General features: G+C 35.9%; 2 protein-coding genes across 2 annotated transcripts in view; both read right to left on the bottom strand.

Moving 5' to 3' along the window:
- The window catches only part of dars1 (aspartyl-tRNA synthetase 1), a 58,141-nt gene extending 46,568 nt beyond the window's left edge, over positions 1 to 11,573 (bottom strand). The window contains 5 exon segments of the mRNA NM_001077611.1: positions 43 to 135; positions 797 to 854; positions 2,322 to 2,351; positions 5,545 to 5,647; positions 11,515 to 11,573. Coding sequence (NP_001071079.1) covers positions 43 to 135; positions 797 to 854; positions 2,322 to 2,351; positions 5,545 to 5,647; positions 11,515 to 11,537 — 307 coding nt within the window. The 5' untranslated portion in view covers positions 11,538 to 11,573.
- A 4,402-nt stretch (positions 11,574 to 15,975) lies between these two features.
- cxcr4b (chemokine (C-X-C motif), receptor 4b) lies at positions 15,976 to 17,948 on the bottom strand. The gene is given in 2 exon segments (NM_131834.1): positions 15,976 to 17,540; positions 17,895 to 17,948. Coding segments are annotated over 2 exon segments (1,062 nt in total). The 5' UTR covers positions 17,910 to 17,948; the 3' UTR covers positions 15,976 to 16,493.
- Between the last annotated feature and the right edge of the window lie 4,228 nt (positions 17,949 to 22,176).

Here is a 22,176-nt window from a genome sequence, read left to right as displayed (position 1 = left end):
ACAGCGGCAGATGAGCTTGTGTAAGAGTGAGGAGGAGTTTACCTTTAGCTCTGCTGGTGTGAATTCTGGCACGCACCCAGATCTGCTGCTCAGCCTTCTCCAGTGTCAGGTCCTGGACACGCACCAACGCCCTGTCTGCCTCCATCCAGAAGAGAGAAAAAGAAAGAAGACATCAAAGACGACAGGCCTCCCCCCTTGTACACAGATCCCCACAAAAGACATTCGCTCGGATTACAAAGCCACCGGGAAGAGAGCTAATAAATATGAAACGTTACAGGGCCCCGTCTGAAAGGTGAGCATCACGTGGATAATTCTCCGATTTGGCAAACGCAGCGTCACCCTGCCTCCGCCGACTCACATTATGACTTTATTATGAGGTAGCAGAGACGGGGCGGTCCCGCTCAGCGCCAGTGAAAGTGCTCAGGGCGTTTGGCTGATCCCGAATCCACCCACATAAGAGCCTGGTCTATCTCTGCCGAGAGGAATGCTGGTGGGAGACCACTTTGTTCTGTAGCAGCGGAGCTTAACAGCCGGACAGTCGGGAGTAAATGTCACCCTAATTCCTCATCCCAGATTTATCTCAAACTGTTACTTAAGATTATTATGTGTGACAGTGAAGGGAGGAACATCAGGGAAACGTCAAGGGAGATCCCAAGAGCTTTAGGTTATATCTTCAGTTCCAAGACGTGCCTAAATTATCATTCTATATTTTGCATAGGAAAGCCTGTCAATCGATATCCGGTGGGAGCGAAATGCCCTCGTAAATGTTCACTTAAAGACTGAGAAGGACACTGACCCAGTTTTTGCTGGGATTGGACCATCGGACAGATCCCATAGCGATCCTTGGCAAAGTCCTGAGAGAAGAAGAGGAGAATATTGATGAAACATTTCAGTGCAAAAAAAGTCTTTGTCAGCATTCATTCACCCTCATGTTGCTCAAAATGCAAAAGACTTCATTTCCAGCGTGTAAAAATAAAAGTGGCCCTGGTTTAACCCTTTATTGGGCACTCATTGGAACATCTGGAGTGTTCTCATGACCTTGAAACTTGTATGACTTAAAAAATATATCATAATCAAGAGTTAAACTGGAATTATGGGTTTTTAGTGACCCAATCACAAGTGCTCAATTAAAATGCATTATCTTTCCACATGTTAATGCTCTTTAAAGATTAAAACTTGAATTTTGGCATTTTCTTTTAGACTGTTGCCTCTGGATAAATTTCAATGGGAGGGAGACCAAATTAAAAGGATGTCAATGACAACTTAATTTTTAATTGTAATCTGTGTGTTTTGGTAAAAAGAAAAGTAATTAAAGTTTGTCATGGTGTGTTTCCTCAAAAGAAGAAGAAATCATTCATGTTTATTTGAACATTTTGAACTACATGAGCACTGAAAAGTCTGAAAACAATGTGATCTATTGTGTTTTTCAACCAAAACTAAAAATGGACAAGCTTAAAATGTTTTAAAGACCTGTTTACGCTTGTATCTACCATCACCTACTTATGAATGATTTACCAAAACTCTGAGTAAAATGGGTCTGATACTGTCTGAATATGTGCTGAAGCTTTTCAAACTTCAATGAAGGATGCAAAAAAAACGCAAAATTGTAAAAACGTCCAGATGAGCAGTACAAATACAGTCACAGTTTTTTTATAAGACATTATTCATTGTTAATCATCAACTCCTATAAAATGCTAATTATGGATCATCAGCAAGTTCAGTGTAATAAACAATCCAATCATTTGAAATAACTAATCTGTACATTCAAAAATAAAAAATAAAATATTTTAAAATAATAACAGCACGGCACAGTGTACAGAACTCAGACTTAAGACTTGTCTTGCTTCTAGTCCAAATATCTAAAAGAAAAAAATCTTAAATCAAGAACCAATTTATAATCAACCAAAAAATATCAGCTAGTTTTCAGAAAATGTAGATAAGACCGTTTTTAATTAAAACAATCAAAATAATCTGCAGAAAAGCCAAAAAATTTATATTTCAAAGTGAAAACTAGATTATTTTGCTTACCCCAATGGCAGATTACTTTAATTATGCTAAGGATATCTTATATCTTATCTTACTTAATTGTAACTTATTTTTACTGAACCCAAGACATTAATTTGTACTTGTTATAGAAATGCTTACTGATATAAAAATTGAGATATTTAGACTAGAAACAAGACAAAAAAAAAAAGCATTTCTGCAGTGTGTAATGGGTTTGAAATGCCAAGAAGGTGAGTACATAAAACAATTTTTACTCTCTTTATGCTAAAACAGTAAGGAGTTGTGATATTCAGAAGGAATAAATGTGCAATACTTACATCTTCCTCAGTTTCCTGCTGCTCTGAGGCCTGAATCAAAGACAGGAACTGATTTCAATAAACTTCAACAGTAGAAGGAAAACAGGCACTCAGTAAGGGCTAACATCAAGATCAAACATACTGATTATATTTTGCACAGACACTGCAAGTTCGCTATAAAATTGGACTACAAATGCTGTCCTTTTTAAAGTAGTGCTAAATTCTAAAGAAATTATTTAAATAAATGTCAAACAAAGTACACATTGTGAACATTTTTTTCTGCTGATGTTTCATAAAATTTGTCAAATATTAAATGGCAATTTTAATAAAATAACTTTACATTTGGGTTTCTTTTTTGTACATTAGACTAAAGTGTTAAAGGGCCATGAAACCCCCTCGTTTCAGCAGTGAGTTTTCACACCTCTACTTTGGATGTCAGAAAAGTGGGCGTGTCCAGCTCTGTTTAGGGGGAGTGTCGGAGGAAGAAAAGCGGCTTGGTATGGGAGTGTCTATTTGGGCGCGCTGAATTTCAGAGTCAAAACACACACCCACAGCGGACAATGTGACTGTGTTTACATGGACATCTGTAGTCGAATTATTTGCCAAATTATTAAATGGTGGACTTTAACTGCAGTTTGGCTCTTTCATTCAGGGAATTCATTAATGTCCCTCCCGACAAACGTGATATTTGATTCGAGGCGCTGCTGTAAGCGTGTATTTTTCATGCAATGTTTGATACCGCACGGCGAATGAGAGAAAAAAAACTCAGCATTTCCCGGAAACTTAGATACACACGGCAGGTAGCGTCAGAAAGCCGCGTGTGTTATTCCGGTCACAAAATCCAACACGAGGTTATAGTTTGGTTGTAACTGTTAGTGCTAACTATTGCACTCAGTGCAATAGTTTGTTTGATACGAATAAAATACGAACTGAATAAACAAAGAGCACTGGTCGCTCACTTACCAAATCTGTAGAGACAGGACAATCACCAGCAACACTCGGTGCAATAGTTTGTTTGATACGAATAAAATTCGAACTGAATAAACAAAGAGCACTGGTCGCTCACTTACCAAATCTGTAGAGACAGGACAATCACCAGCAACTAGAGCCGCGTCTTTATTTAGAGGAGACTTCAAGCGAATCTGGATCTCAGCGTTTGCAGATGAGAACAGCTCTCAGGTAAACAATAATCCTCCTTAGACAGTAAGTTATTGTTGTCGCGCACACTGTTAATCCACACGTGAGTCTGAGCTCTCACAGAGAGAAAATGAAAATGAAACTTAACTGCAGCAAACTATAAAAGCAACACTTCAACGCTTGTTTTGCCAACACAACGTGGCGTCTTTGCCGTCTACACTGTGACAGTAATGAATATTAATGAAGTTGCACAATAGAGCGCGCTGATTGGTTTGAACCAAGCCTTACTCATGCATTAATGCAACACACTGTAAGACGTAATAAGACTCACTCTGGCTCAGACGCCCAGTCTGCACGCTGGAATACAGGCTATTATGTCATGACCGTGACGCAGCTTCAAAAATTCGTTTCAAACAGGAAGTACGAATTTGCTTAAAATAATGCAAAAACAACCAATTTACACTTTTTAGTGAAATATAGGTGTCCTAATAGTGTTTTTAGCAGTGTGGGACACATATACGACTGTCAACAGCTCAAAAATTGTGTTTTGGTGTTTCGTGACCCTTTAACCTTTTTTTCTGAGCAAAAATTTTTCCACTGTGATTAACAGATGTCATTCAGAGTTGCAATATATTATATACCAAACAAAAATCTTGTTAGGTATGCTTAGGACAATAATCATTTGAAGACACATTAAAAGACTCTTTTTGAGGATCCCAATGCAAAAATGAATTACCTGTCATTTTAAATCTTTGACGTTGGCCACTATCCTTAATATCCTCTAGGTTTTACCTCATTTTCTGTCAGATGTTTTAATCATTTAGTAGCGATGAGAATATTTTTTGCTATGCTAGGCGTGACGGTGGCGCCGTGGGAAGCACGATCACCCCACAGCAAGAAGGTCGCTGGTTCGAGCCCCAGCTGGGTCAGTTGGCATTTTGTATGTGGAGTTGGCATGTTCTCCCAATGTTCACATAGGTTTCCTCTGGGTTTTTCCCCACAAGTCCAAAGACATGCAGTACAGGTGAATTGAATAAGCTAAATTTGCTGTGTTGTATGTGTGTGAATGAGAGTGTGTATAGGTGTTTCCCAGTGTTGGGTTGCAGCTGGAAGGGCATCCGCTGCATAAAACATATACTGGATAAGTTGGCGGATCATTCCACTGTGGAGACCCCTGATTAATAAAGGAACTGAGCCAAAAAGAAAATGAACGAATTAATATCTGCTTTGCTGAATGGTGATGGAAAATTATTTCACCCGTATAGTCATGCCATTTCACGGTAATTTGTCAAGTTATTAAAAACATTGAAGAAGACACTTTACTTGCATTTAATATGCTACACACCACTAAAATTACTTTAAAAATTGTATTTAAAGTTGAGATAAAAATGAAATGTTACAGTTTATGCATTTCACTCATTCATAAGTTTTCAATTTACTGTAATTGTTTGGAACGTTTATTATTCTCATATTTTCTATATATTTTACATACATATAATTTTATATATGTCATACATAATTACTTTCCCTGTTTCTAGATTTATTTTTTATTTTTATTAACTTGTTTGTGAACCAACTTCTCAAATAAATTTGAGGAAATAAGTAAAAACAAATACAAACTGTACTACTATCCATCTTTTAGTCTCTAAAGATGCATTATTTGATCAAAAGAGACTAAGGCATTTTTAAAGTTTCCAAAGAATTATATTATTTTCCATTACATTACATTACATTATATTATATTATACCAAACTATTTAGGCAATATGTTTCCAAATACCAGAAATAAGAAATGTTTCTTGAACACCATGATTTCGAAAGCATCATGAAACACTGAAGACTGGCATAACGGTGGCTGAAAATCCTGCTTTGCCACCACAGGCAAAAATATACAAATATGCCAAATCTATGCCTCTGCTTCATTCCCTTCAAATGAAATAAGACCACAAAGAAAACAAAATATGCTATTTCCTTGGTTTGGATGTTTAAAATGTTGGAGAAATATGCACAAATGCCATTCTTTTTGGACACATAAACAGTTTTGTGAGTGCAGGAAATGCGAAACAATAGCAGGCGGGGGATTGATTGGTGGGCATGACTGCACTCACCAGCTTGGCCTGCTTCTCTGCCTTCTTCGCCGCTTTCTCTGCTTCCTTCTGCTGTTTCTTCAGGGCTTTCTTGGACTGGGCCTGCTGCTCCTCCTCGCCGCCTCTGGAACAGGAAGACACCACACAACAAAAACAGCTCTGTCAAACTTCCATCTACCTTTTTCTTCTGTTTCCTTCCGGGAAGCTTTTCTGATAGACTGGGAAAAAGCATTCCAACCCAGTTCACACACACACACACACACATGCACACATACAGGCACAGTGTCCCGCTGGCGTTTAACGTTGCTGTGTCTTTCATCTATTGTTTAAAAAAAAACAACAGAGGCTAATTTAGACTTTCATCAGTGATGTTTGCTTGTTTGTGCTCTCCTGTGGTTTAGACAGTCCAGTTATAGCAGTACAGGAAGAGTGATGTCTGTCTACAGTAACACATGCAAAATCATTCAGACGATACAGCAGAGGTGTGCTGTAATGGTTAAGAGTGGCTAAGAGAATGAGCAGCTGAGCACCTGGAAATGACAGCATTGCTCAATAATAATAATAATAATAAAACATAAGAAATACATTAATATTTGCAGTTAAAGTGGTCTTTGATTAAAACTTAAACTTTTTAAATGTAGTCAGGGTTCAACGCTTAAGGATTTTTTCTACTGGTCTGATCGGGCAAGTGGTTCAGATTTTTACTTGCCCTGCCAAAATTTTCCCTGGCCCCACCAAAAAAAAAAAGGGAAGTTAATAGCTATGTTTTAGCCACATATTTTAAATAATGTGTCAAAAATAAAGTTTGCAAATCTAGAATTTCAATACTTAAAAAAATGTTAATAAAAGTGTTATGCAAACAAAAAGAGCAGTATAGAAAATGTGGAGGTATTTTATTGCGGTTTGAAATTACTTAACAAAAGGGGGGTGACTTGTCAAACTGACGGCAAACTTTGCGAAACATCACTTAATTTTTTTGTTGCGATATTCACACGTAAATGTCGGCTTCCAAGACGTTATAGAAACAGACATTTTCTTTTAGCCTTATAATTTGATGTTGCTGCCATGTTGCTGTTTCTTCGCTGTACTGGTTGTTACCAGGTTACTGAAAAAAATAGCATGCTCAAAACGTCAAATCAGAGAAGAGGAACCAGAAAGCAATACGACATCACAGAGAAGATAACATTTAAAGACTTAAAAGCACAAACTTAAAATGCACGCAATTGAAAAATAGTCGCAGACAAATTAAATGTTAGTGACAAGGCAGCACTGTCCCAATCGGGCCAGTAACGATCCTGTCTACTGTCCCAATCGTCTCTCACGCTGGCCCTGGGCCACCGGGCAGTCCTTATTGTTGAGCCCTGGTAGTTGATGCGTAATAATTGCTTTATGCACATCTTACTGGGGAAAAAAAACAATCGTTCGAGGCATTTTATTCATTATTTTATACCATATTATAATGATCACTGACCAAATCACTGACCAAAACAAAACATTTTTAAAATCAACTTAAAAGACTCCCTACCACTAAAATAACAACAAGAAATAAGCTTACCTATACTACAAAAAAAATTTAAATGTTTAAAGACATGTGTCCTAATAACACAAAAATGCAATCCATTCCTTTGAAATGGCATTGCCCTTAGGCATTAACACCTGAGCCCATGGGTCACCAGATTAGGTCAGACACTTGGTTAACCAAGTCCATTAACCAAGTGAGTCCAACATTTACCAAGACCACCATCCATCCATTATTTGTTAACATGGCAGAGATGGATTACCAACCAGTATTTAAAACAAACACAATCACAGAGAAACACCATCAATATATTAACTGATCACAAGAAACCAATCTAAAGGCAATTCCAATCCTTTGTGATCTCTATTACTATTTTAAACCTTCAGCACACATGCTTTCTGGTTAACAGGACTTTAAATGCATCCAATTCTAATCACTCATTGCTTTTGGACAACTTTAAAATCTGGTCTCATATTAAGGACATTAGATATGGGATAGCAATGAATGACACCATTTAGTTACTAGTGCAATTTTATTTAACAATGTTTATACTATGTTTTAGAAAAATCTCCAACCACGCTACGTTAATGCAAACTTGCTTAACGATTAATCAAAATGAAGCCACAAACAGAATTGTGCAAAGCTGTTATTGTCATACACGTCTTGTCAAGAAAGAACAGTTGTGTGCTCAGTAGTAAATATGCGAAGGCCATGAGCGCTCTTGCATGAAAAAAATACAATCACCCACAAAGAAACCCAGGAAATCCCCAGACCACAGCTTTAATAAAAACAATAAAAAAAGAACCGCTTTCATTGATCCAGTACAAATAATAATCACACAACTAGGCATGGGCCGGTGTAAGTTTCGGATGGTATGATAACAATGGATAAAAATATGATTACTGCACAAAAAAAAGCTCTTTCTAAATGCCAACAACAACTTTTTTACCCCATTGAACACAATATATGCTACTTTAGAAAACACTTAAAATATTTTAGAGCGGTAAACATGTCACGCTCTGCTGTCTTCATTAATTTCAAAAACAGATTTCTTTACAACACATTAAAAATAAAACCTTACATATACCTTTGTAACAGACAATTCTAGTGGTTTTAAAACCTTGACTTTTCCAAACCGCTGCAAACCTCGAAACAGGTTACCATCCCATGCCTACACACGACTATGGAATTATCTGCCAGAATTATTTATTTTATAATAATAGTATTTGCTAATAATCAAGATAATGGTAAAACATATATAGATAAATATGTAAACACACCATAAACCTGTACAGATTGAATACAATGTATTCATTAAAAACTACATTTCCAGTATTGAATTGCTTTGAAGAAAACATGTCATGTTTACGTAGGTTTCTTTCACTGAAGTATTTGACTGTAATTTAAGTACTCAAAAGAAAAAGGATAAATATGTGAAAATGTGTACTATAATATACAAATAATAATGGCAATTGTTATAAACAGCAAAGAAATATTATGCAAGGCATATAAATGTTTTTTTTTTTTTTTTTTTTTTTTTTAATAAAGCTAAACAAACATCTTACATTTGGAACAGATGAAAATTTTCCATAATATTTTAGCAACCAAATACAACAAATTCAGAAACAACACTTTAAAAAGTGACCAAATTCAGAAACAACACTATAAAGTGACCAAATACAACAAATTCAGAAACAACACTATAAAAAGTGACCAAATACAACAAATTCAGAAACAACACTATAAAAAGTGACCAAATACAACAAACAACACTAAAAAAGTGACCAAATACAACAAATTCAGAAACAACACTATAAAAAGTGACCAAATACAACAAACAACACTTAAAATAGTGACCAAATACAACAAATTCAGAAACAACACTATAAAAAGTGACCAAATACAACAAACAACACTAAAAAAAAAGTGACCAAATACAACAAATTCAGAAACAACACTATAATAAAGTCAACTTGAATACTAAAGTCAACTAAAATAAAGTCAACTTGTAGCTTAAGGCAACTAGTTTACTCACTTTTTAAAGTAACTAATCACTTTTATCAGTGAAGGCTTTGTGCAAATGCTGGGCTGTTCATTTTAAAATGACACACTAGTGTAAAAATAACCCTAATCTGAAACCAAAAGGGTAACAGGTGGTCAATATTACCATGAGCAAGACAAGCCTGTGCTTCTCCTCCAGACATTTAACACACTTTATTATTACACTAATTGCAGCACAAACAGAGAAACTAAGAATCAGCTGCATAGTTCTGCTCTTTATCCAAACCCTGATCTACAAAGAACCCCCAAAAACAGTGTAATCTGGGCAGGCGACCATATGGCAGCCCTCAGGCACCAGAGGATCAAGTGCCTGCACACAGAGAGCAAGAGAAGTTTAAACACAATGGATCAGTGATATCTTCCTCTGCAATACCGCTTGCCAACACAAGAACAGAGCCGCCGCGGGCACCACTGAGGCTCAACCGTGCCAAAGTGGGCAATAAACAATCTCAACTCCCCCCTTTGCATTATGCATCGGCACGAATGGACATAAAGGGCCACGGTGAAGGTATGCGTGGCACGGAGTGTTTTTCTGGGGAATTCATGGATGATGGTTCCCCAAAGCATCGCTGCAATTTCTGCTCACAGGAAATTGGAAGCAGTGGGGCAGAGAGAAGAGAATGAGAAGGCTGCCGATAATTAAAGGCCTGTGCCAAGTTTGGGGTTATGTATTTACACAGAAACACAAGGCTCGGGGCAATGCTGGGATATAAATTGAAGGGTGGAGCTTTCGGATGCCCTCTACACCACCGCAGACAGCTGCTGTTATCATGTGACTCATCAGATTGTGGTTTATATATTAAATCATTGTCGGTGCAGTTCATAAAAACTTGCTGTTGGCGGCACATTGTTGTTGTTATTAAAATAGATTGTAATGATGGTAATTTAATGTCTAATAATTAAAGTGAAAAGATTATTGGGTTTGAGTTAGTGACTGCTTTTCTTTTATTTTAATTAAATTTCACTTTCACTTTGTTTTTTGAAACTAAAAATAGGTCCAATGCTGGGTTGGAAAGCTAATTTTTTTGCTCATTTAAGATTAGGCATTTTTAAAAATTTAATTTATATAACTTGTACAATTATATTTTTCTTTATTATATACCAGTTAAAAGTTTGAGGTAAGACATTTAAATGTACCGGGGTATGGAAAAAAATAATAATTATATAAATATAAAGTGCTGAGGATTATTGAGTACACCACATTTTAAAAATGAATATTTGTATACATTTCAAAACAGATTTATTAAACAGACATATTTAATAAAATAATATGTTAGTCACCAACCATATTTAGATATAAAAAGATAATACGATTAAATTCAAGCAAAATATTGCAACTTTCAACTAAAATTTCTTTTTATTTATTCTCTTTATTTTTTTCTCTGTTTAAATTTGTATTTGCTATTTTTCTTTAACATAAACCTGGATGTACTAGTTTTTGGACCGTTATCATAAGTTATTTAGTTAAATAAGCTCCAGAATTGCCTTCAGCATTGTTACAGACTAATCTAATGTATATGCACAAATATATTATTGTAAAGCTTCCTATTAAAATATAAATTTAAAATATAGATTTGTGAGGGGTGTACTTATATATCCTGAGCACTGTATGGATGGACAGACAGACAGACAGACAGACAGATAGACAGATAGACAGATAGATAGATAGATAGATAGATAGATAGATAGATAGATAGATAGATAGATAGATAGATAATGCTTGTGAAGAGTGAAAGTAGAACAATGTTCAAAAATATTTTCTTCAAATACATAATCTTTACACACACACACACACACACATAAATACGTATTATCCATATACATATATCTATCTATCTATACTCTATTTATGTGTTCATTTAATTTTATTCATAGCTTAATGTTACCTAAAGATTATTAATTGCATTTTTCCATTAACATATTACAAATATTTCTTTTCAAATCTTACTCCATCCTTACTTTAGCATTGCTTGTAAAAACAAAACGTTTTAATTTACTAACGTTACATAAAACTCCTTATACTATCCATATGTTTTATTTATGAACTATAATATTATTTATATATGTCCTATTATGTCCTATGTCCTAAATGTCCTATTATCTATCCCACGCCGTAAGGACGTGATAGTCTTATTTGCGTTAGCAAAACAAAATCTCCAACTAAGTTAGTAGGACAAGATACTTCGAAGTGAACACAGTAGCAAAAGATTATCTCGCACGTCTGATTGTCTCTTCAACTCTAACAATAAGCATACACAGTAATGTTGAGCTGTCATCGTTAAAGAGCTGTGAACTGCTGATGCAATTAGCTGCAACTCTATAAGACTATTAGCAAGCAGCAGGACAAGCTAATGAAAGCCCAAACCAGCACTTCTATACATTCGCAGAAAACAACGAGACTGATTTCTCACCCTTGTACATTTTCTTTAGTCATAGTTCGGCTCTGAAGGGATGTGGTGGACAAAAAGCACTAGATATTAAGGTTTCTGTTGTGTTAGTGTGCAGTGACAGCCACAGCAGCGCTGGACATGTGGAAAAGAGGTGGAACTATTTTGCTGTTACACAGTCAAGACTTCCTTAGCAAATCCGTGCAGAACAAGACACCGCGTAAAAGGTTCCTAGTGATTATTTTATCCGCACGCTCTCTGTGTGAAATTTGTACAAATGTAGATTTTACTCAGACACTTGATACATTTCTCAGATCAAAATGAAAATTCTCAAAACTGCCTGTTCAGTCTGTTACTGTAAACTGTATTGTCCCCTTTTTGTTCTGCAGTATAATTGATTTAAAACAAATATCCTACCAAACACTTAATACAAACATTAAGACCCCTAAGTTACCCGTCATATCGCGCGTCCACTTGAAGAGGTAGGGGTGTCCTAATTCTCTTTAGCTTGAAGATGTAGAGCTAAGGGGAAATAGATACCCCTGGAAAGAAGATTTTTCAGGACCACACTCGAAACCAAGGTAAGAAAATTTCCAATACACCAGCTACAACTGCAGGGCAGCACACAGATGTAAAGAGATGCACTCATCAGTATTTTTGTCATCAATACCAATTTTTACAACAAAAAAACTACTTATGTTTAAATAAATTCCTAACTGTGTTCGTGTATTAAAATACAAACGCTAAATTTGGCTATCTATAATCCATAAACTCCTGTATAGTATTCCACAACATTATGTCACTCGATGACACTCAAATACCCTTTCAGAAAAATCTAGTGGCTGGGAATGAGCTTTTTACAGTGTCTGCTATAATATTATTGTGTGTGGCCATGTTGTAAATGTGCATAGTTACAATCTTATTGCCACTTTATATTTTTATGTTAACATAATATATGCCTTCAGGGATTTCCTAAAGATAAATACCAAAAAATAATGCAAATAGAATAGCTACAGCAGTCGCGATCTTCGATCTCATCTGAAACAACAGAACACAATAGCATATGATGACATATGCATGTGCTGTGGTGGTGTTCCAATTCTTAGGGGTAAAATTTGAAGCCCTTCCCCTTCACACTCGGTTTAAAGCGCCAAAGGGAAGGGGAAGGGGTACAAAAATAGAATTAGGATTGGTACAAAAAAATTCTATTGTTTATATCAGGTAACACTTCAGAGTACACTGTTATATTAACAGCACGACTAAGTAATTTGACTGTCTCATCCGTACACAATTACACAATGACACAAAGATTTGTCATTTTGACGGCACTAAGTGACATGTTTATTAACACAGAAATGTAGTTTTGAGAAATGAACTAAGGATTTTGAGCAAGAGACTGCTTTTGCAGGTATTCGATTGATGTTTTGCTATTTGTACACATTATATTGAGAAAGGCATTTACTGTTTTGCAAATTTTAAATGCGATCTGAGTAATGCACCAAAGCTATTGAAAAACTGTAAGATAGCACTGAAGTACAGTTAATTATTTTTTTAAGGCATTGTGTACGGTATAGATTCACACATCACAATAAAACAGGCTCTTGGTGTGACATTTACTTTGGTAAAAAAAAAAATGTAGAAGCTTAGTAATGTTTCACATTTTGGACACCTATTTACATGTAAAATTTTATGTTATAGATTTGTATATCACAGAGATTTGACCGTAACTAAGAGGAGACCTTTGTCCTTTTTATAAAACATAAACAGTTTTAGATAGAATACATTTATTGTAACTGAAAATGTCAGTGAAGGTTCAACTAAAATACAAAATTTGGGAAAAACTGTCCCTTTACCATACAGTTTTCTAACATTTTATTGGATTAAATGTAAACTCTTCATATCTAAACAAGTACACACTATTAGGCTAGGCTATACGAAATCATTGGAAGAATCATCAGGCAATCAATATCCTAAAAGCAGCCTTTGTCTTGAGTTAAAGACCACCAGTTCTGTTTGTTCTATTCAGTGGTTTTATGTAGGGCTATAAAGTCTTTCATTGGTCACAGGAGGTCCTGATTCAGGAAGCTTCCTTCCCCATCCTAATTTTCCAGCCAAAACAATGTAAACATAATAATAAACTAATAGCAAGGAGGAGGAAATACAGTTTAATCAACCGTCTGTGCAAAACCACTTCCTTGGCAGCTTTATGCACATCTACAAACAGGTCAATCACATTTCCGACCAAATTTGGGAAGCAGCTTGCTTTTAAAAAAGTAGATCATTTTACGTTTACAGTTTCAAATTGAGGATGTAAAGCATAGTCAACTTATATTAAAACATTTTCAGTTAATTAATACTTTTTTTTGTATATAGCTTCTCTAATGAATGATTCAAGTGATGTTTTCAAGTAGCTCCTTTCCATTTCTTCCTCATAGTTATTTCGTTCTTTCATTTTTCCTCCCATTTAAACCATCAATTATTAAAAGGATTGGTGTGTCTGGATGCACTTAACATCTGCTTTTAACCTGTAATGTGCTTGGCTGAAGGTTTGTCTGAGTTTTAATAACAGGGTTTTACCAGCTGATTTCCAGAAGCTCCTTTTGGCTGCTCTCTCTTCAAATGGCTGTCTGGAGATGGGAGAGAAGGTCCAGCTGAGCTCAATGGAGTGTTAATGGTGTGGCGTGGCTTTTGAGAACTGCTCTCATGCTAATGACCAAACCATTCCAAAACATTTCCAAATGAACAAAACGCAGCACTGAATGCTCTATTTTCACCGGCCTCTTACTGTGAGGGCAGACAGTGAAAAAATACCATAAAACTTAATGCATGATGCAGGGTGCTTCACACCTCATTGAGCTCTTTAGAAATGATAATTTCAGCCCAGTGTGTTAAACATGAGTCAGGTCATTACAATGGAAACCTTGCGAATATCTATATTCTACCCATATCGTTTCTTCAGGGCTGCTTACCTGCTTCTGTAACTAATTATTCATCGCACTTGTAGACCACATCCTGATGATTGGCATATGTACAATAAAACTGCAGCCAAAAGCGCAGAAGTGCAAGACATTTATTAACAGTAACAGGCTGAGTTATGAAAGATGAAATTTTCCTTTATTCTAAGTTGACATCAGATGCAAAATATAAAATGACTGCTTATTTGTGTTTTTTCCTAACATAATTTGTGAGATATGTATGTAATTTACACCCCACTTTTATTAAAAATATGTTTATACAAGCTTATATATGCTTATAAATACTTGCAAAATACTTTATTGCAGCAATACTTTTGTTTTGTTACTTTGCTGCTGTTTTGCTACTGTCCAGACTACTGTTTTTAAATACAGTAATTTCAAATATATCTCTCATTAACATTGCAGTATCACATTACATTATAAATAAAATTGTTTGTGTATCATGTCTTGAATCCTGCGTTTGGGTGTCATATATTACCAATCAAGCTTTGCATGTTTTCAAAACATTTTTGCATTTTCAACATTTTTCAGCTTTTTATTATTTTTGTTTTATTAAACATATGCCTTCAAAATCTTTTTTGCTTCTTTTTTTACCCTTTTTTTCTTTTTTTAAGCAAAGTGTTGGTTATATGACAATAATCACTATGCTGTTATATTAAAAACAAGATTATTGTTAGTTTTAACAAGAATAAAATGTTTATATTTTTCTGCTAAAAATGTTTTATTTTTCACTATTTCACTTAATTTGTTTTTGATTGTTGTTTTTTCTTACTTGATTTGTTTTTTTTGTTTTGTGACTTTTTTTCATAAAAAAGATGCAAAACCAATTCTGCGTAAAATAAGTTGTTTGTGCACGATTTATAAAGCCCATTTGTGTGTATAGTAAAAGTAAAACACAATAAGTCATTACACTAATGAAACTGAAAGATAAAATATGTTTAGTTGTCTTCTTTAATATTTAATATGTACATTTGTGCAAATTTTTTTTTCAAATTTTAATTTTTCATGAAAATTTTTCACCCTATTTGCATTATTCAGATTTTTTTAACTGCAATACTACAAGAAATTACTATAATACTTTAAATCCTAAGGAAAAAATAACGGCAATATTTTTTTTTCACACTTATTATACATAAATGGGCATTTTGTAGATTTTGTTTAAATTAACTACCATATTAATTTCTTTCATGTTATATGATACAACAACTGAAAACCCAAAGGATGGCCAATTCTGTCTCTTTGTAGGTTGCTGGGTGTCTTGTATCAGCAGTTGCTTAAAACGCTAAAGAACACAGATGTTCTTAAAATTACAGACCCTCTCCTCAACCATTCTGTTCAGTGGGAGATCAGGTGGAGCTTTTGTTTTGGTAACTTGACAGACCTTCACTTCAGCTCTACCAACCCCCACTCACAGATTGGGGCTGTGTTTCTGTATGTGTGTGTGTTTGTGTGTGTGTGTGTGTGAGAATGGCCACTGGAGAGATGTAAGACAACACTAGATCAGACCTCATTAAAAGTGTTGATTTTTAGGTTTTATTATGAAATGGAAGTTAAAATGCGTCAAAAATGTGACAATTAAATTACAAAACTCAACATTTTAAAAGTTTTTACAGTGTGAGCTACCATTTTAATAAATATAAAAAAGCTAAACTGAGTTGGAAAAGCTAAGTGCACACATACACACATTCACAATGGCAAACAATGAACTATGTACAAATAATTTACACTACGCGTTGGGAATCTAACAAAAGACTATGCTAACATTCCTGATAAGACCTTCAGCAAGAATACAGACTTTGTCAAGGCTCAGCCTTTAGGTCTGGCAATAAAAGTACAAACATGTACATAAAAAAATTAAAATATTTTTTAAAGCTGAATAAAAACAAAATAAGTCTTACAAAATAAAAGTCATCAGATCAACACAAAAATACTTTACAATGTACAAAAACTGTAGTAAAGTCCTGTTTTTATAAGCTTAATCATCCATGTGGAAAAGTTTTTTTTTCTTTTTTTGTGTACATGCACACACTAACTCGTCAGTGCACTGGACGACTCTGATTCAGTAGATACAGATGATATAGGCCCCCTTTTCTTGGTCAGCATCTTGTGACTGGATCTACTGCTGATGCTCAGAGCATTACGGGCAGATTTACTGAACCTGACGCCTAGGAAAGCATAAAGGATAGGGTTGAGACAGCAGTGGAAATATGCCAGCGCCTCCGTAAAGAAGATCCATTTCTCCAGACCCTGTTCCAGGAAACAGCTGTGAGATATGACGTTCAGCATAGTCAAAGCGTCCACCAGGATGCCGGCACAGTAAGGCAACCAGCAGATGAAGAAGCAGAGGATGAGGATGACGGTGGTCTTCAGTGCCTTCCTCTTTAGAGTCTGACCCTTGGAGTTCTTGGACAGTTTTGAGATGATGATACAGTAACAGGTCAAAATGATCAAACCAGGCAGCAAAAAGCCAATGATGATGTGCTGGAAGCGGAAAACTGCTTTCCAAATGACATTGGCCTCCTGCGGGTAAGTAAGCTCGCAGATGGTACCCATGCTCGAATTGTGGATTTTTGCAAACACCAGATCAGGAATGGTGAAAAAAGTCGCTGGAAGCCAAACTCCAATGTAGATCACCCTTCCCGCAAGCAATTTCCTTAAGTTTTGGCTGTTTGTGGCACGTACTACTGCAAGATAGCGGTCCAGGCTGATGAATGCCAGGATGAGCACGCTGCTGTACAAATTCAGAGTGTAGATCATGTTGACTGTGACGCACAGAAATCCCCCAAAATGCCACCCGCTGACTGCATCGACCGCCCAAAATGGCAGGGTGAGGACAAACAGGAGGTCTGCGATTGAAAGGTGCAATCTGTATTTGTCTGTCATGTTCTTTGACTTCTTCTGGAAGCCCATCACAAGCACCACAAGTCCATTGCCAATGATTCCTAGGACAAATATAATCCCGTATACTGTAGGGAGGAAGATCTTCTGGAAGTCATTGCTGACTGAGAGGTCGCAAAGTTCTTCTCCATCATAGTCCCCAGAACCGGAGTCAGAGCTGTTGTCTAAAATGATGCTCTGCAGAAAAAAGAAGAAAAAAAATCAGTATTTTGATTAACTTTTATATAAATACCACTTTATTACGATAATACTAACAAAAAATAATAATAATTCAAGAAAACAAAATGCAAAAAAAAAGTAAAATGGTTTTATACAAATACAAGGTTAATAATAAATGACAAAAAATAAATAAATAACTGAAAAAAATATATAGTTATTTTCCAATGCTTCCAAACACGAGCCTGAATGGTAAAACGTGACACCCTAGGGCAAGTAATAAAACATGATACACTTAAACTAGTCTTATTAATAATACTTATCAATGGAATGTCTGATAACACAGCGTTATAAATTAATCACAAGCCAACTTACATCGTAAAATTCCATTTTGTTCTTATAAGTGTGCTCAAAAAGGCGCAATAAGTCTCCACACTTCAGTCAACCGCCCTCCTCTCACAGCAGCATTTAAATAGTCCTCCGTTCCCTGAGACACGCCCAATTTTATTCAGCAGGGCGGGGTCATGATGCAGGCGGCGCTTGTGCGTTGTGGGTGTGTGGGGGGTGATGAGAGAGTAAGCGGCAGCTCTCTGGCATGTCAAAATAAACTGTGTTAAATGCATGCGCTCGAGCGGATTTTACAGAGGAAGCGTAATATCTACATGTTTATTCGGGCTAAATAGCAAAAATAGCCTATGCACAGAAAAAAAACATGGTTTGAAAAACACTATTAAACAATGTTTTGAAGAAATATTTTTAAGACGATTTGCTTTTCTTTACTACATGAAAAAAACGATATAGTAGCCTAATTATAAAAAATAAAACTGTTTTTGAACTATTTTTATAGTAAAGTCTATTTTATTGTAAATCATATAGTATTTCAACTTTGTTAATGAATGCTTCAGCACTGTAGAGAACTGTTCAACTGTAAAAAAACAAAAGAGAAAAAAGAAAAAGGCAGTATATCCTATTTTAGTTTTTACTACAGTAAACTGTAGTGTACCAGTATAGTATACCCTATTGTTGTAGAAAACTACAGCATGTCATTTGTTTATATTCCTGTTTCGTTGTGTTGCTATAGCAACTGCAGAATCAAAACAACAGATCAAAGATTACTACCACAGTTTCCATACCAACTATACAAAAACAACACCAGATCAATTTAAGTGGGCTACATTACTATAGTTTGGTTTGAAAACAATGTATTATTTACTATAGATTGCTATCATCTTAGACAGATAGATAATGAAAAAAGATGATAGATAGATAGATAGATAGATAGATAGATAGATAGATAGATAGATAGATAGATAGATAGATAGATAGATAGATAGATAGATAGATAGATAGATAGATAGATAGATAGATAGATAATGAAAAAAAGATAATAGATATATGATAGATAGATAGATAGATAGATAGATAGATAGATAGATAGATAGATAGATAGATAGATAGATAGATAGATAGATAGATAGATAGATAGATAGATAGATAGATAGATAGATAGATAGATAAATAGAAAATGAAAAAAAGATAATAGATATATGATAGATAGATAGATAGTTAGATAGATAGATAGATAGATAGATAGATAGATAGATAGATAGATAGATAGATAGATAGATAGATAGATAGATAGATAGATAGATAGATAGATAGATAGATAGATAGATAGATAGATAGATAGATAGATAGTTAGATAGACAGACAGACAGACAGACAGACAGACAGACAGACAGACAGACAGACAGACAGACAGATATATAGATAGATAGATAGATAGATAGATAGATAGATAGATAGATAGATAGATAGATAGATAGATAGATAGATAGATAGATAGATAGATAGATAGATAATGAAAAAGGTAGATAAATAGAAGGACGAACAGACAGGCAGACAAACGGAAAGACAGACAGACAATCAGACGGATAGATATCTTTTATATTCAAAGTATTATTTGATGTCAATTTATTTATTTATTTATTTGCTAATTAGCTGTGCAACAAAGGGGATAATGAGCAGTCAGCAGGTCATTATCACAAATTAATTCCCTCAAGGGCAATACAAGCCACTTTGTTGTGTTGAAGTGCTGATCACCCTGCCAGGGTTTATTGTGTGTTAAAGGCTTCACAAGATCCCTCACATATTCATCTGATCATCTGTAGTGGACTTTCTCTCTCAGAAATCCCAGCAGTTTGTTTATTATCGCGTCATGTGAAGAGCAGTGTGAAGGCCGTTACTTGAGGACACATCAGGCTTTGTAGTGTGATTTACTGCATGACGGTTCTCCTCTGGTCCTTCCTGCAATATATTTGATGCTGGGCTCTGATTGTGAGTGATGAAGGAAGAAGGTCACCCAGTCGCCTCCATCATAAGCCTAAACTAACATTTCCTGACAGATCCAAACTCTGCGACTCCTAACGATGATCATATTTCTCTGAAACATGACGCGCTGATTTAAGGGAGTTAATCATTTCATTTGTGAGAGTTTGCCGAATGCGAGTTCAGAGTTGGCTAATATTTTAATTATTTATTAATTCATTTTCTATTGGCTTAGTTATTTTAATAATCTGGGGTCGCCACAGTGAAATGAACCATCAACTCATCTAGCATATGCTTTACGCAGCGGATGCCCTTCCAGCTGCAACCTAGTACTGGGAAACACCCATACACTCTCACATACACTACAGCCAATTTTGGGTGCTTTCACACATAGACTTTTGTTTCAGAACCTGTCTCGTTTGCCCAGTTAGCGCGGTTCGTTTGGCATATGAAATTTCAGCAGTCCCGCTCAGATTCATGCCAAAACAATCGTCTGAGATTGCCTGAATGAGGTGGTCTCGGCTCAAATGAAACAAACTCTGAAGTGGATCAATTGTAGTGAGAAAGCCATACGATTTGAGCACGGTTATATCACAGTGTTTTATGGAAATGTAATACGACCAAATTCCAAACATCCCAAGTCTCCCAGAAGTTACCAGGGGGATTACGCGGGCATCCGGGAGTCTCTGTGCATTTGCGGGAGTGTCAGTGATCGGTAGCAGCTGGAAGGGCGTCCGCTGCTTAATACATATGCTGCATGGATAAGTTGGCGGTTCATTAAGCTGAAAAGAAAATGAATTAATGAAGTGCGATTAGCTTGATAGCCAATGTCAGCTGCTTTTTATTTAGTTAGTGTCATGAAGAAACATGCATCCCTAGTAGCAAAGAATTCTGGCCCAGATTTGGCAAAAAGCTGGCACAGCAGGCATTCAACCAGCACTGGCATACAGCATGTGGGCCAAACATGGCCCGGGTTTGGCAGAGGTGGCACCGTTTTTAAGGCGGCACACAAGATTTGGGCCAGATGAAAAACGTAGTATTTGGCCCAGATTTAAAAATTTGATAAGTGGGCCATGTGAGATTGGCCAGTCTTGACTCACATTTAAAATACACTAAAATCATTTTTGAGTAAAAAACAAAAATTCTACCAATCAGGTCACTTTGAGAAAAAGCGTGCCCTACAGCGCATCACTCTATGGGTTTATCAATTTCATTGCGATCGTGACACACCAACCTATCTGGCCCAGTTCAGGCCCAGTTATGAGTTATTAACTTGGCTGAGACTTGGCCCAGATATGGTCCGTGTTTGGCCCTTGTCTGGAAGCCAGATTTGGTCCAGTCATGTACCGTAATTCACTGCGGCATGTGGGCCAAGCAAAACCTGATTGTGTGGGCCAGAGCTGGGCCAGAGAAATTTTCCTATGTGGGATGGATTTAAAAAAATAAAGCAAATAGGAGAGCTTGAAGTTAAATATAGGATAGAGTTGAAGAGTTCAGGTGCAAAACTTCTAAGTGCTGTCTGAAATTTTCCTGCATTTTTGCCTGGCTCCCCTGTGCATGTTCATTAATTTCACTTGTATGGAAAAGAATAGAGGTATGGCCAGAGCCGGAGTTGGACACCTTTTCAGCAATGGAGTTTTAAACCTTAGACCGGCCACTTCAGTTCACAACTGACTATATTAAAATAACATCATTTTCAAATCAGTACTTTACAGTGAAGATTTATTTGAACAGTTAACACAATGTAATGTTCAGAATCTATTTTCTGTAAGAATTAGTGCTCATAAACATCCAAACCTTGAAATTAAAAATAAATACAAATATTAAGCTACATGTATAAAATAAAGACTGAAAAAAAGAGAGTTCGGCTCTCTTTCAGACTAATCTGTTTCAGGAATTTCAATACAAATGGAAAAAATGTTTTTTTTTTGTTTTTGTTACATTAATATGGATTAATATCTCTTTACAGCCATATCCTGTACAGTTTTGTTGTCTGAGTGGTGGTCATTTCGAACTGAAATCGTCCTGTGGTCCACTACAGTGGACATCCTGTAAAATTAAAATTAAAAACAAAATGTAAAAACTCGTAATTATAGATTTTTTTGTAAACCAAAGGATGTAGGAAATCACACAAAAAAAAGAAGAAAAAAAGATTTATTTTGGTCTCAGGAGGATATGACACCAGCCCGGCCCTCACGGCCAAAATATGGACCGGCCCACAGAGAATTCTCCCGGTCCTCTCTATTAACCTGGATATGGCTCAGTCTTTAGCATTGTTGCCTCACAGCAAGAATGTCACTTGTTTGAGTCCCAGCTGGGCTCGTTGGCA

This window comes from Danio rerio, chromosome 9, assembly GCF_049306965.1.
Source record: "Danio rerio strain Tuebingen ecotype United States chromosome 9, GRCz12tu, whole genome shotgun sequence".
In the NCBI taxonomy this organism is placed as follows: domain Eukaryota; kingdom Metazoa; phylum Chordata; class Actinopteri; order Cypriniformes; family Danionidae; genus Danio; species Danio rerio.
Note: the sequence above shows the minus strand (reverse complement) of the source record. Positions and strands in the feature narration are given on the sequence as shown.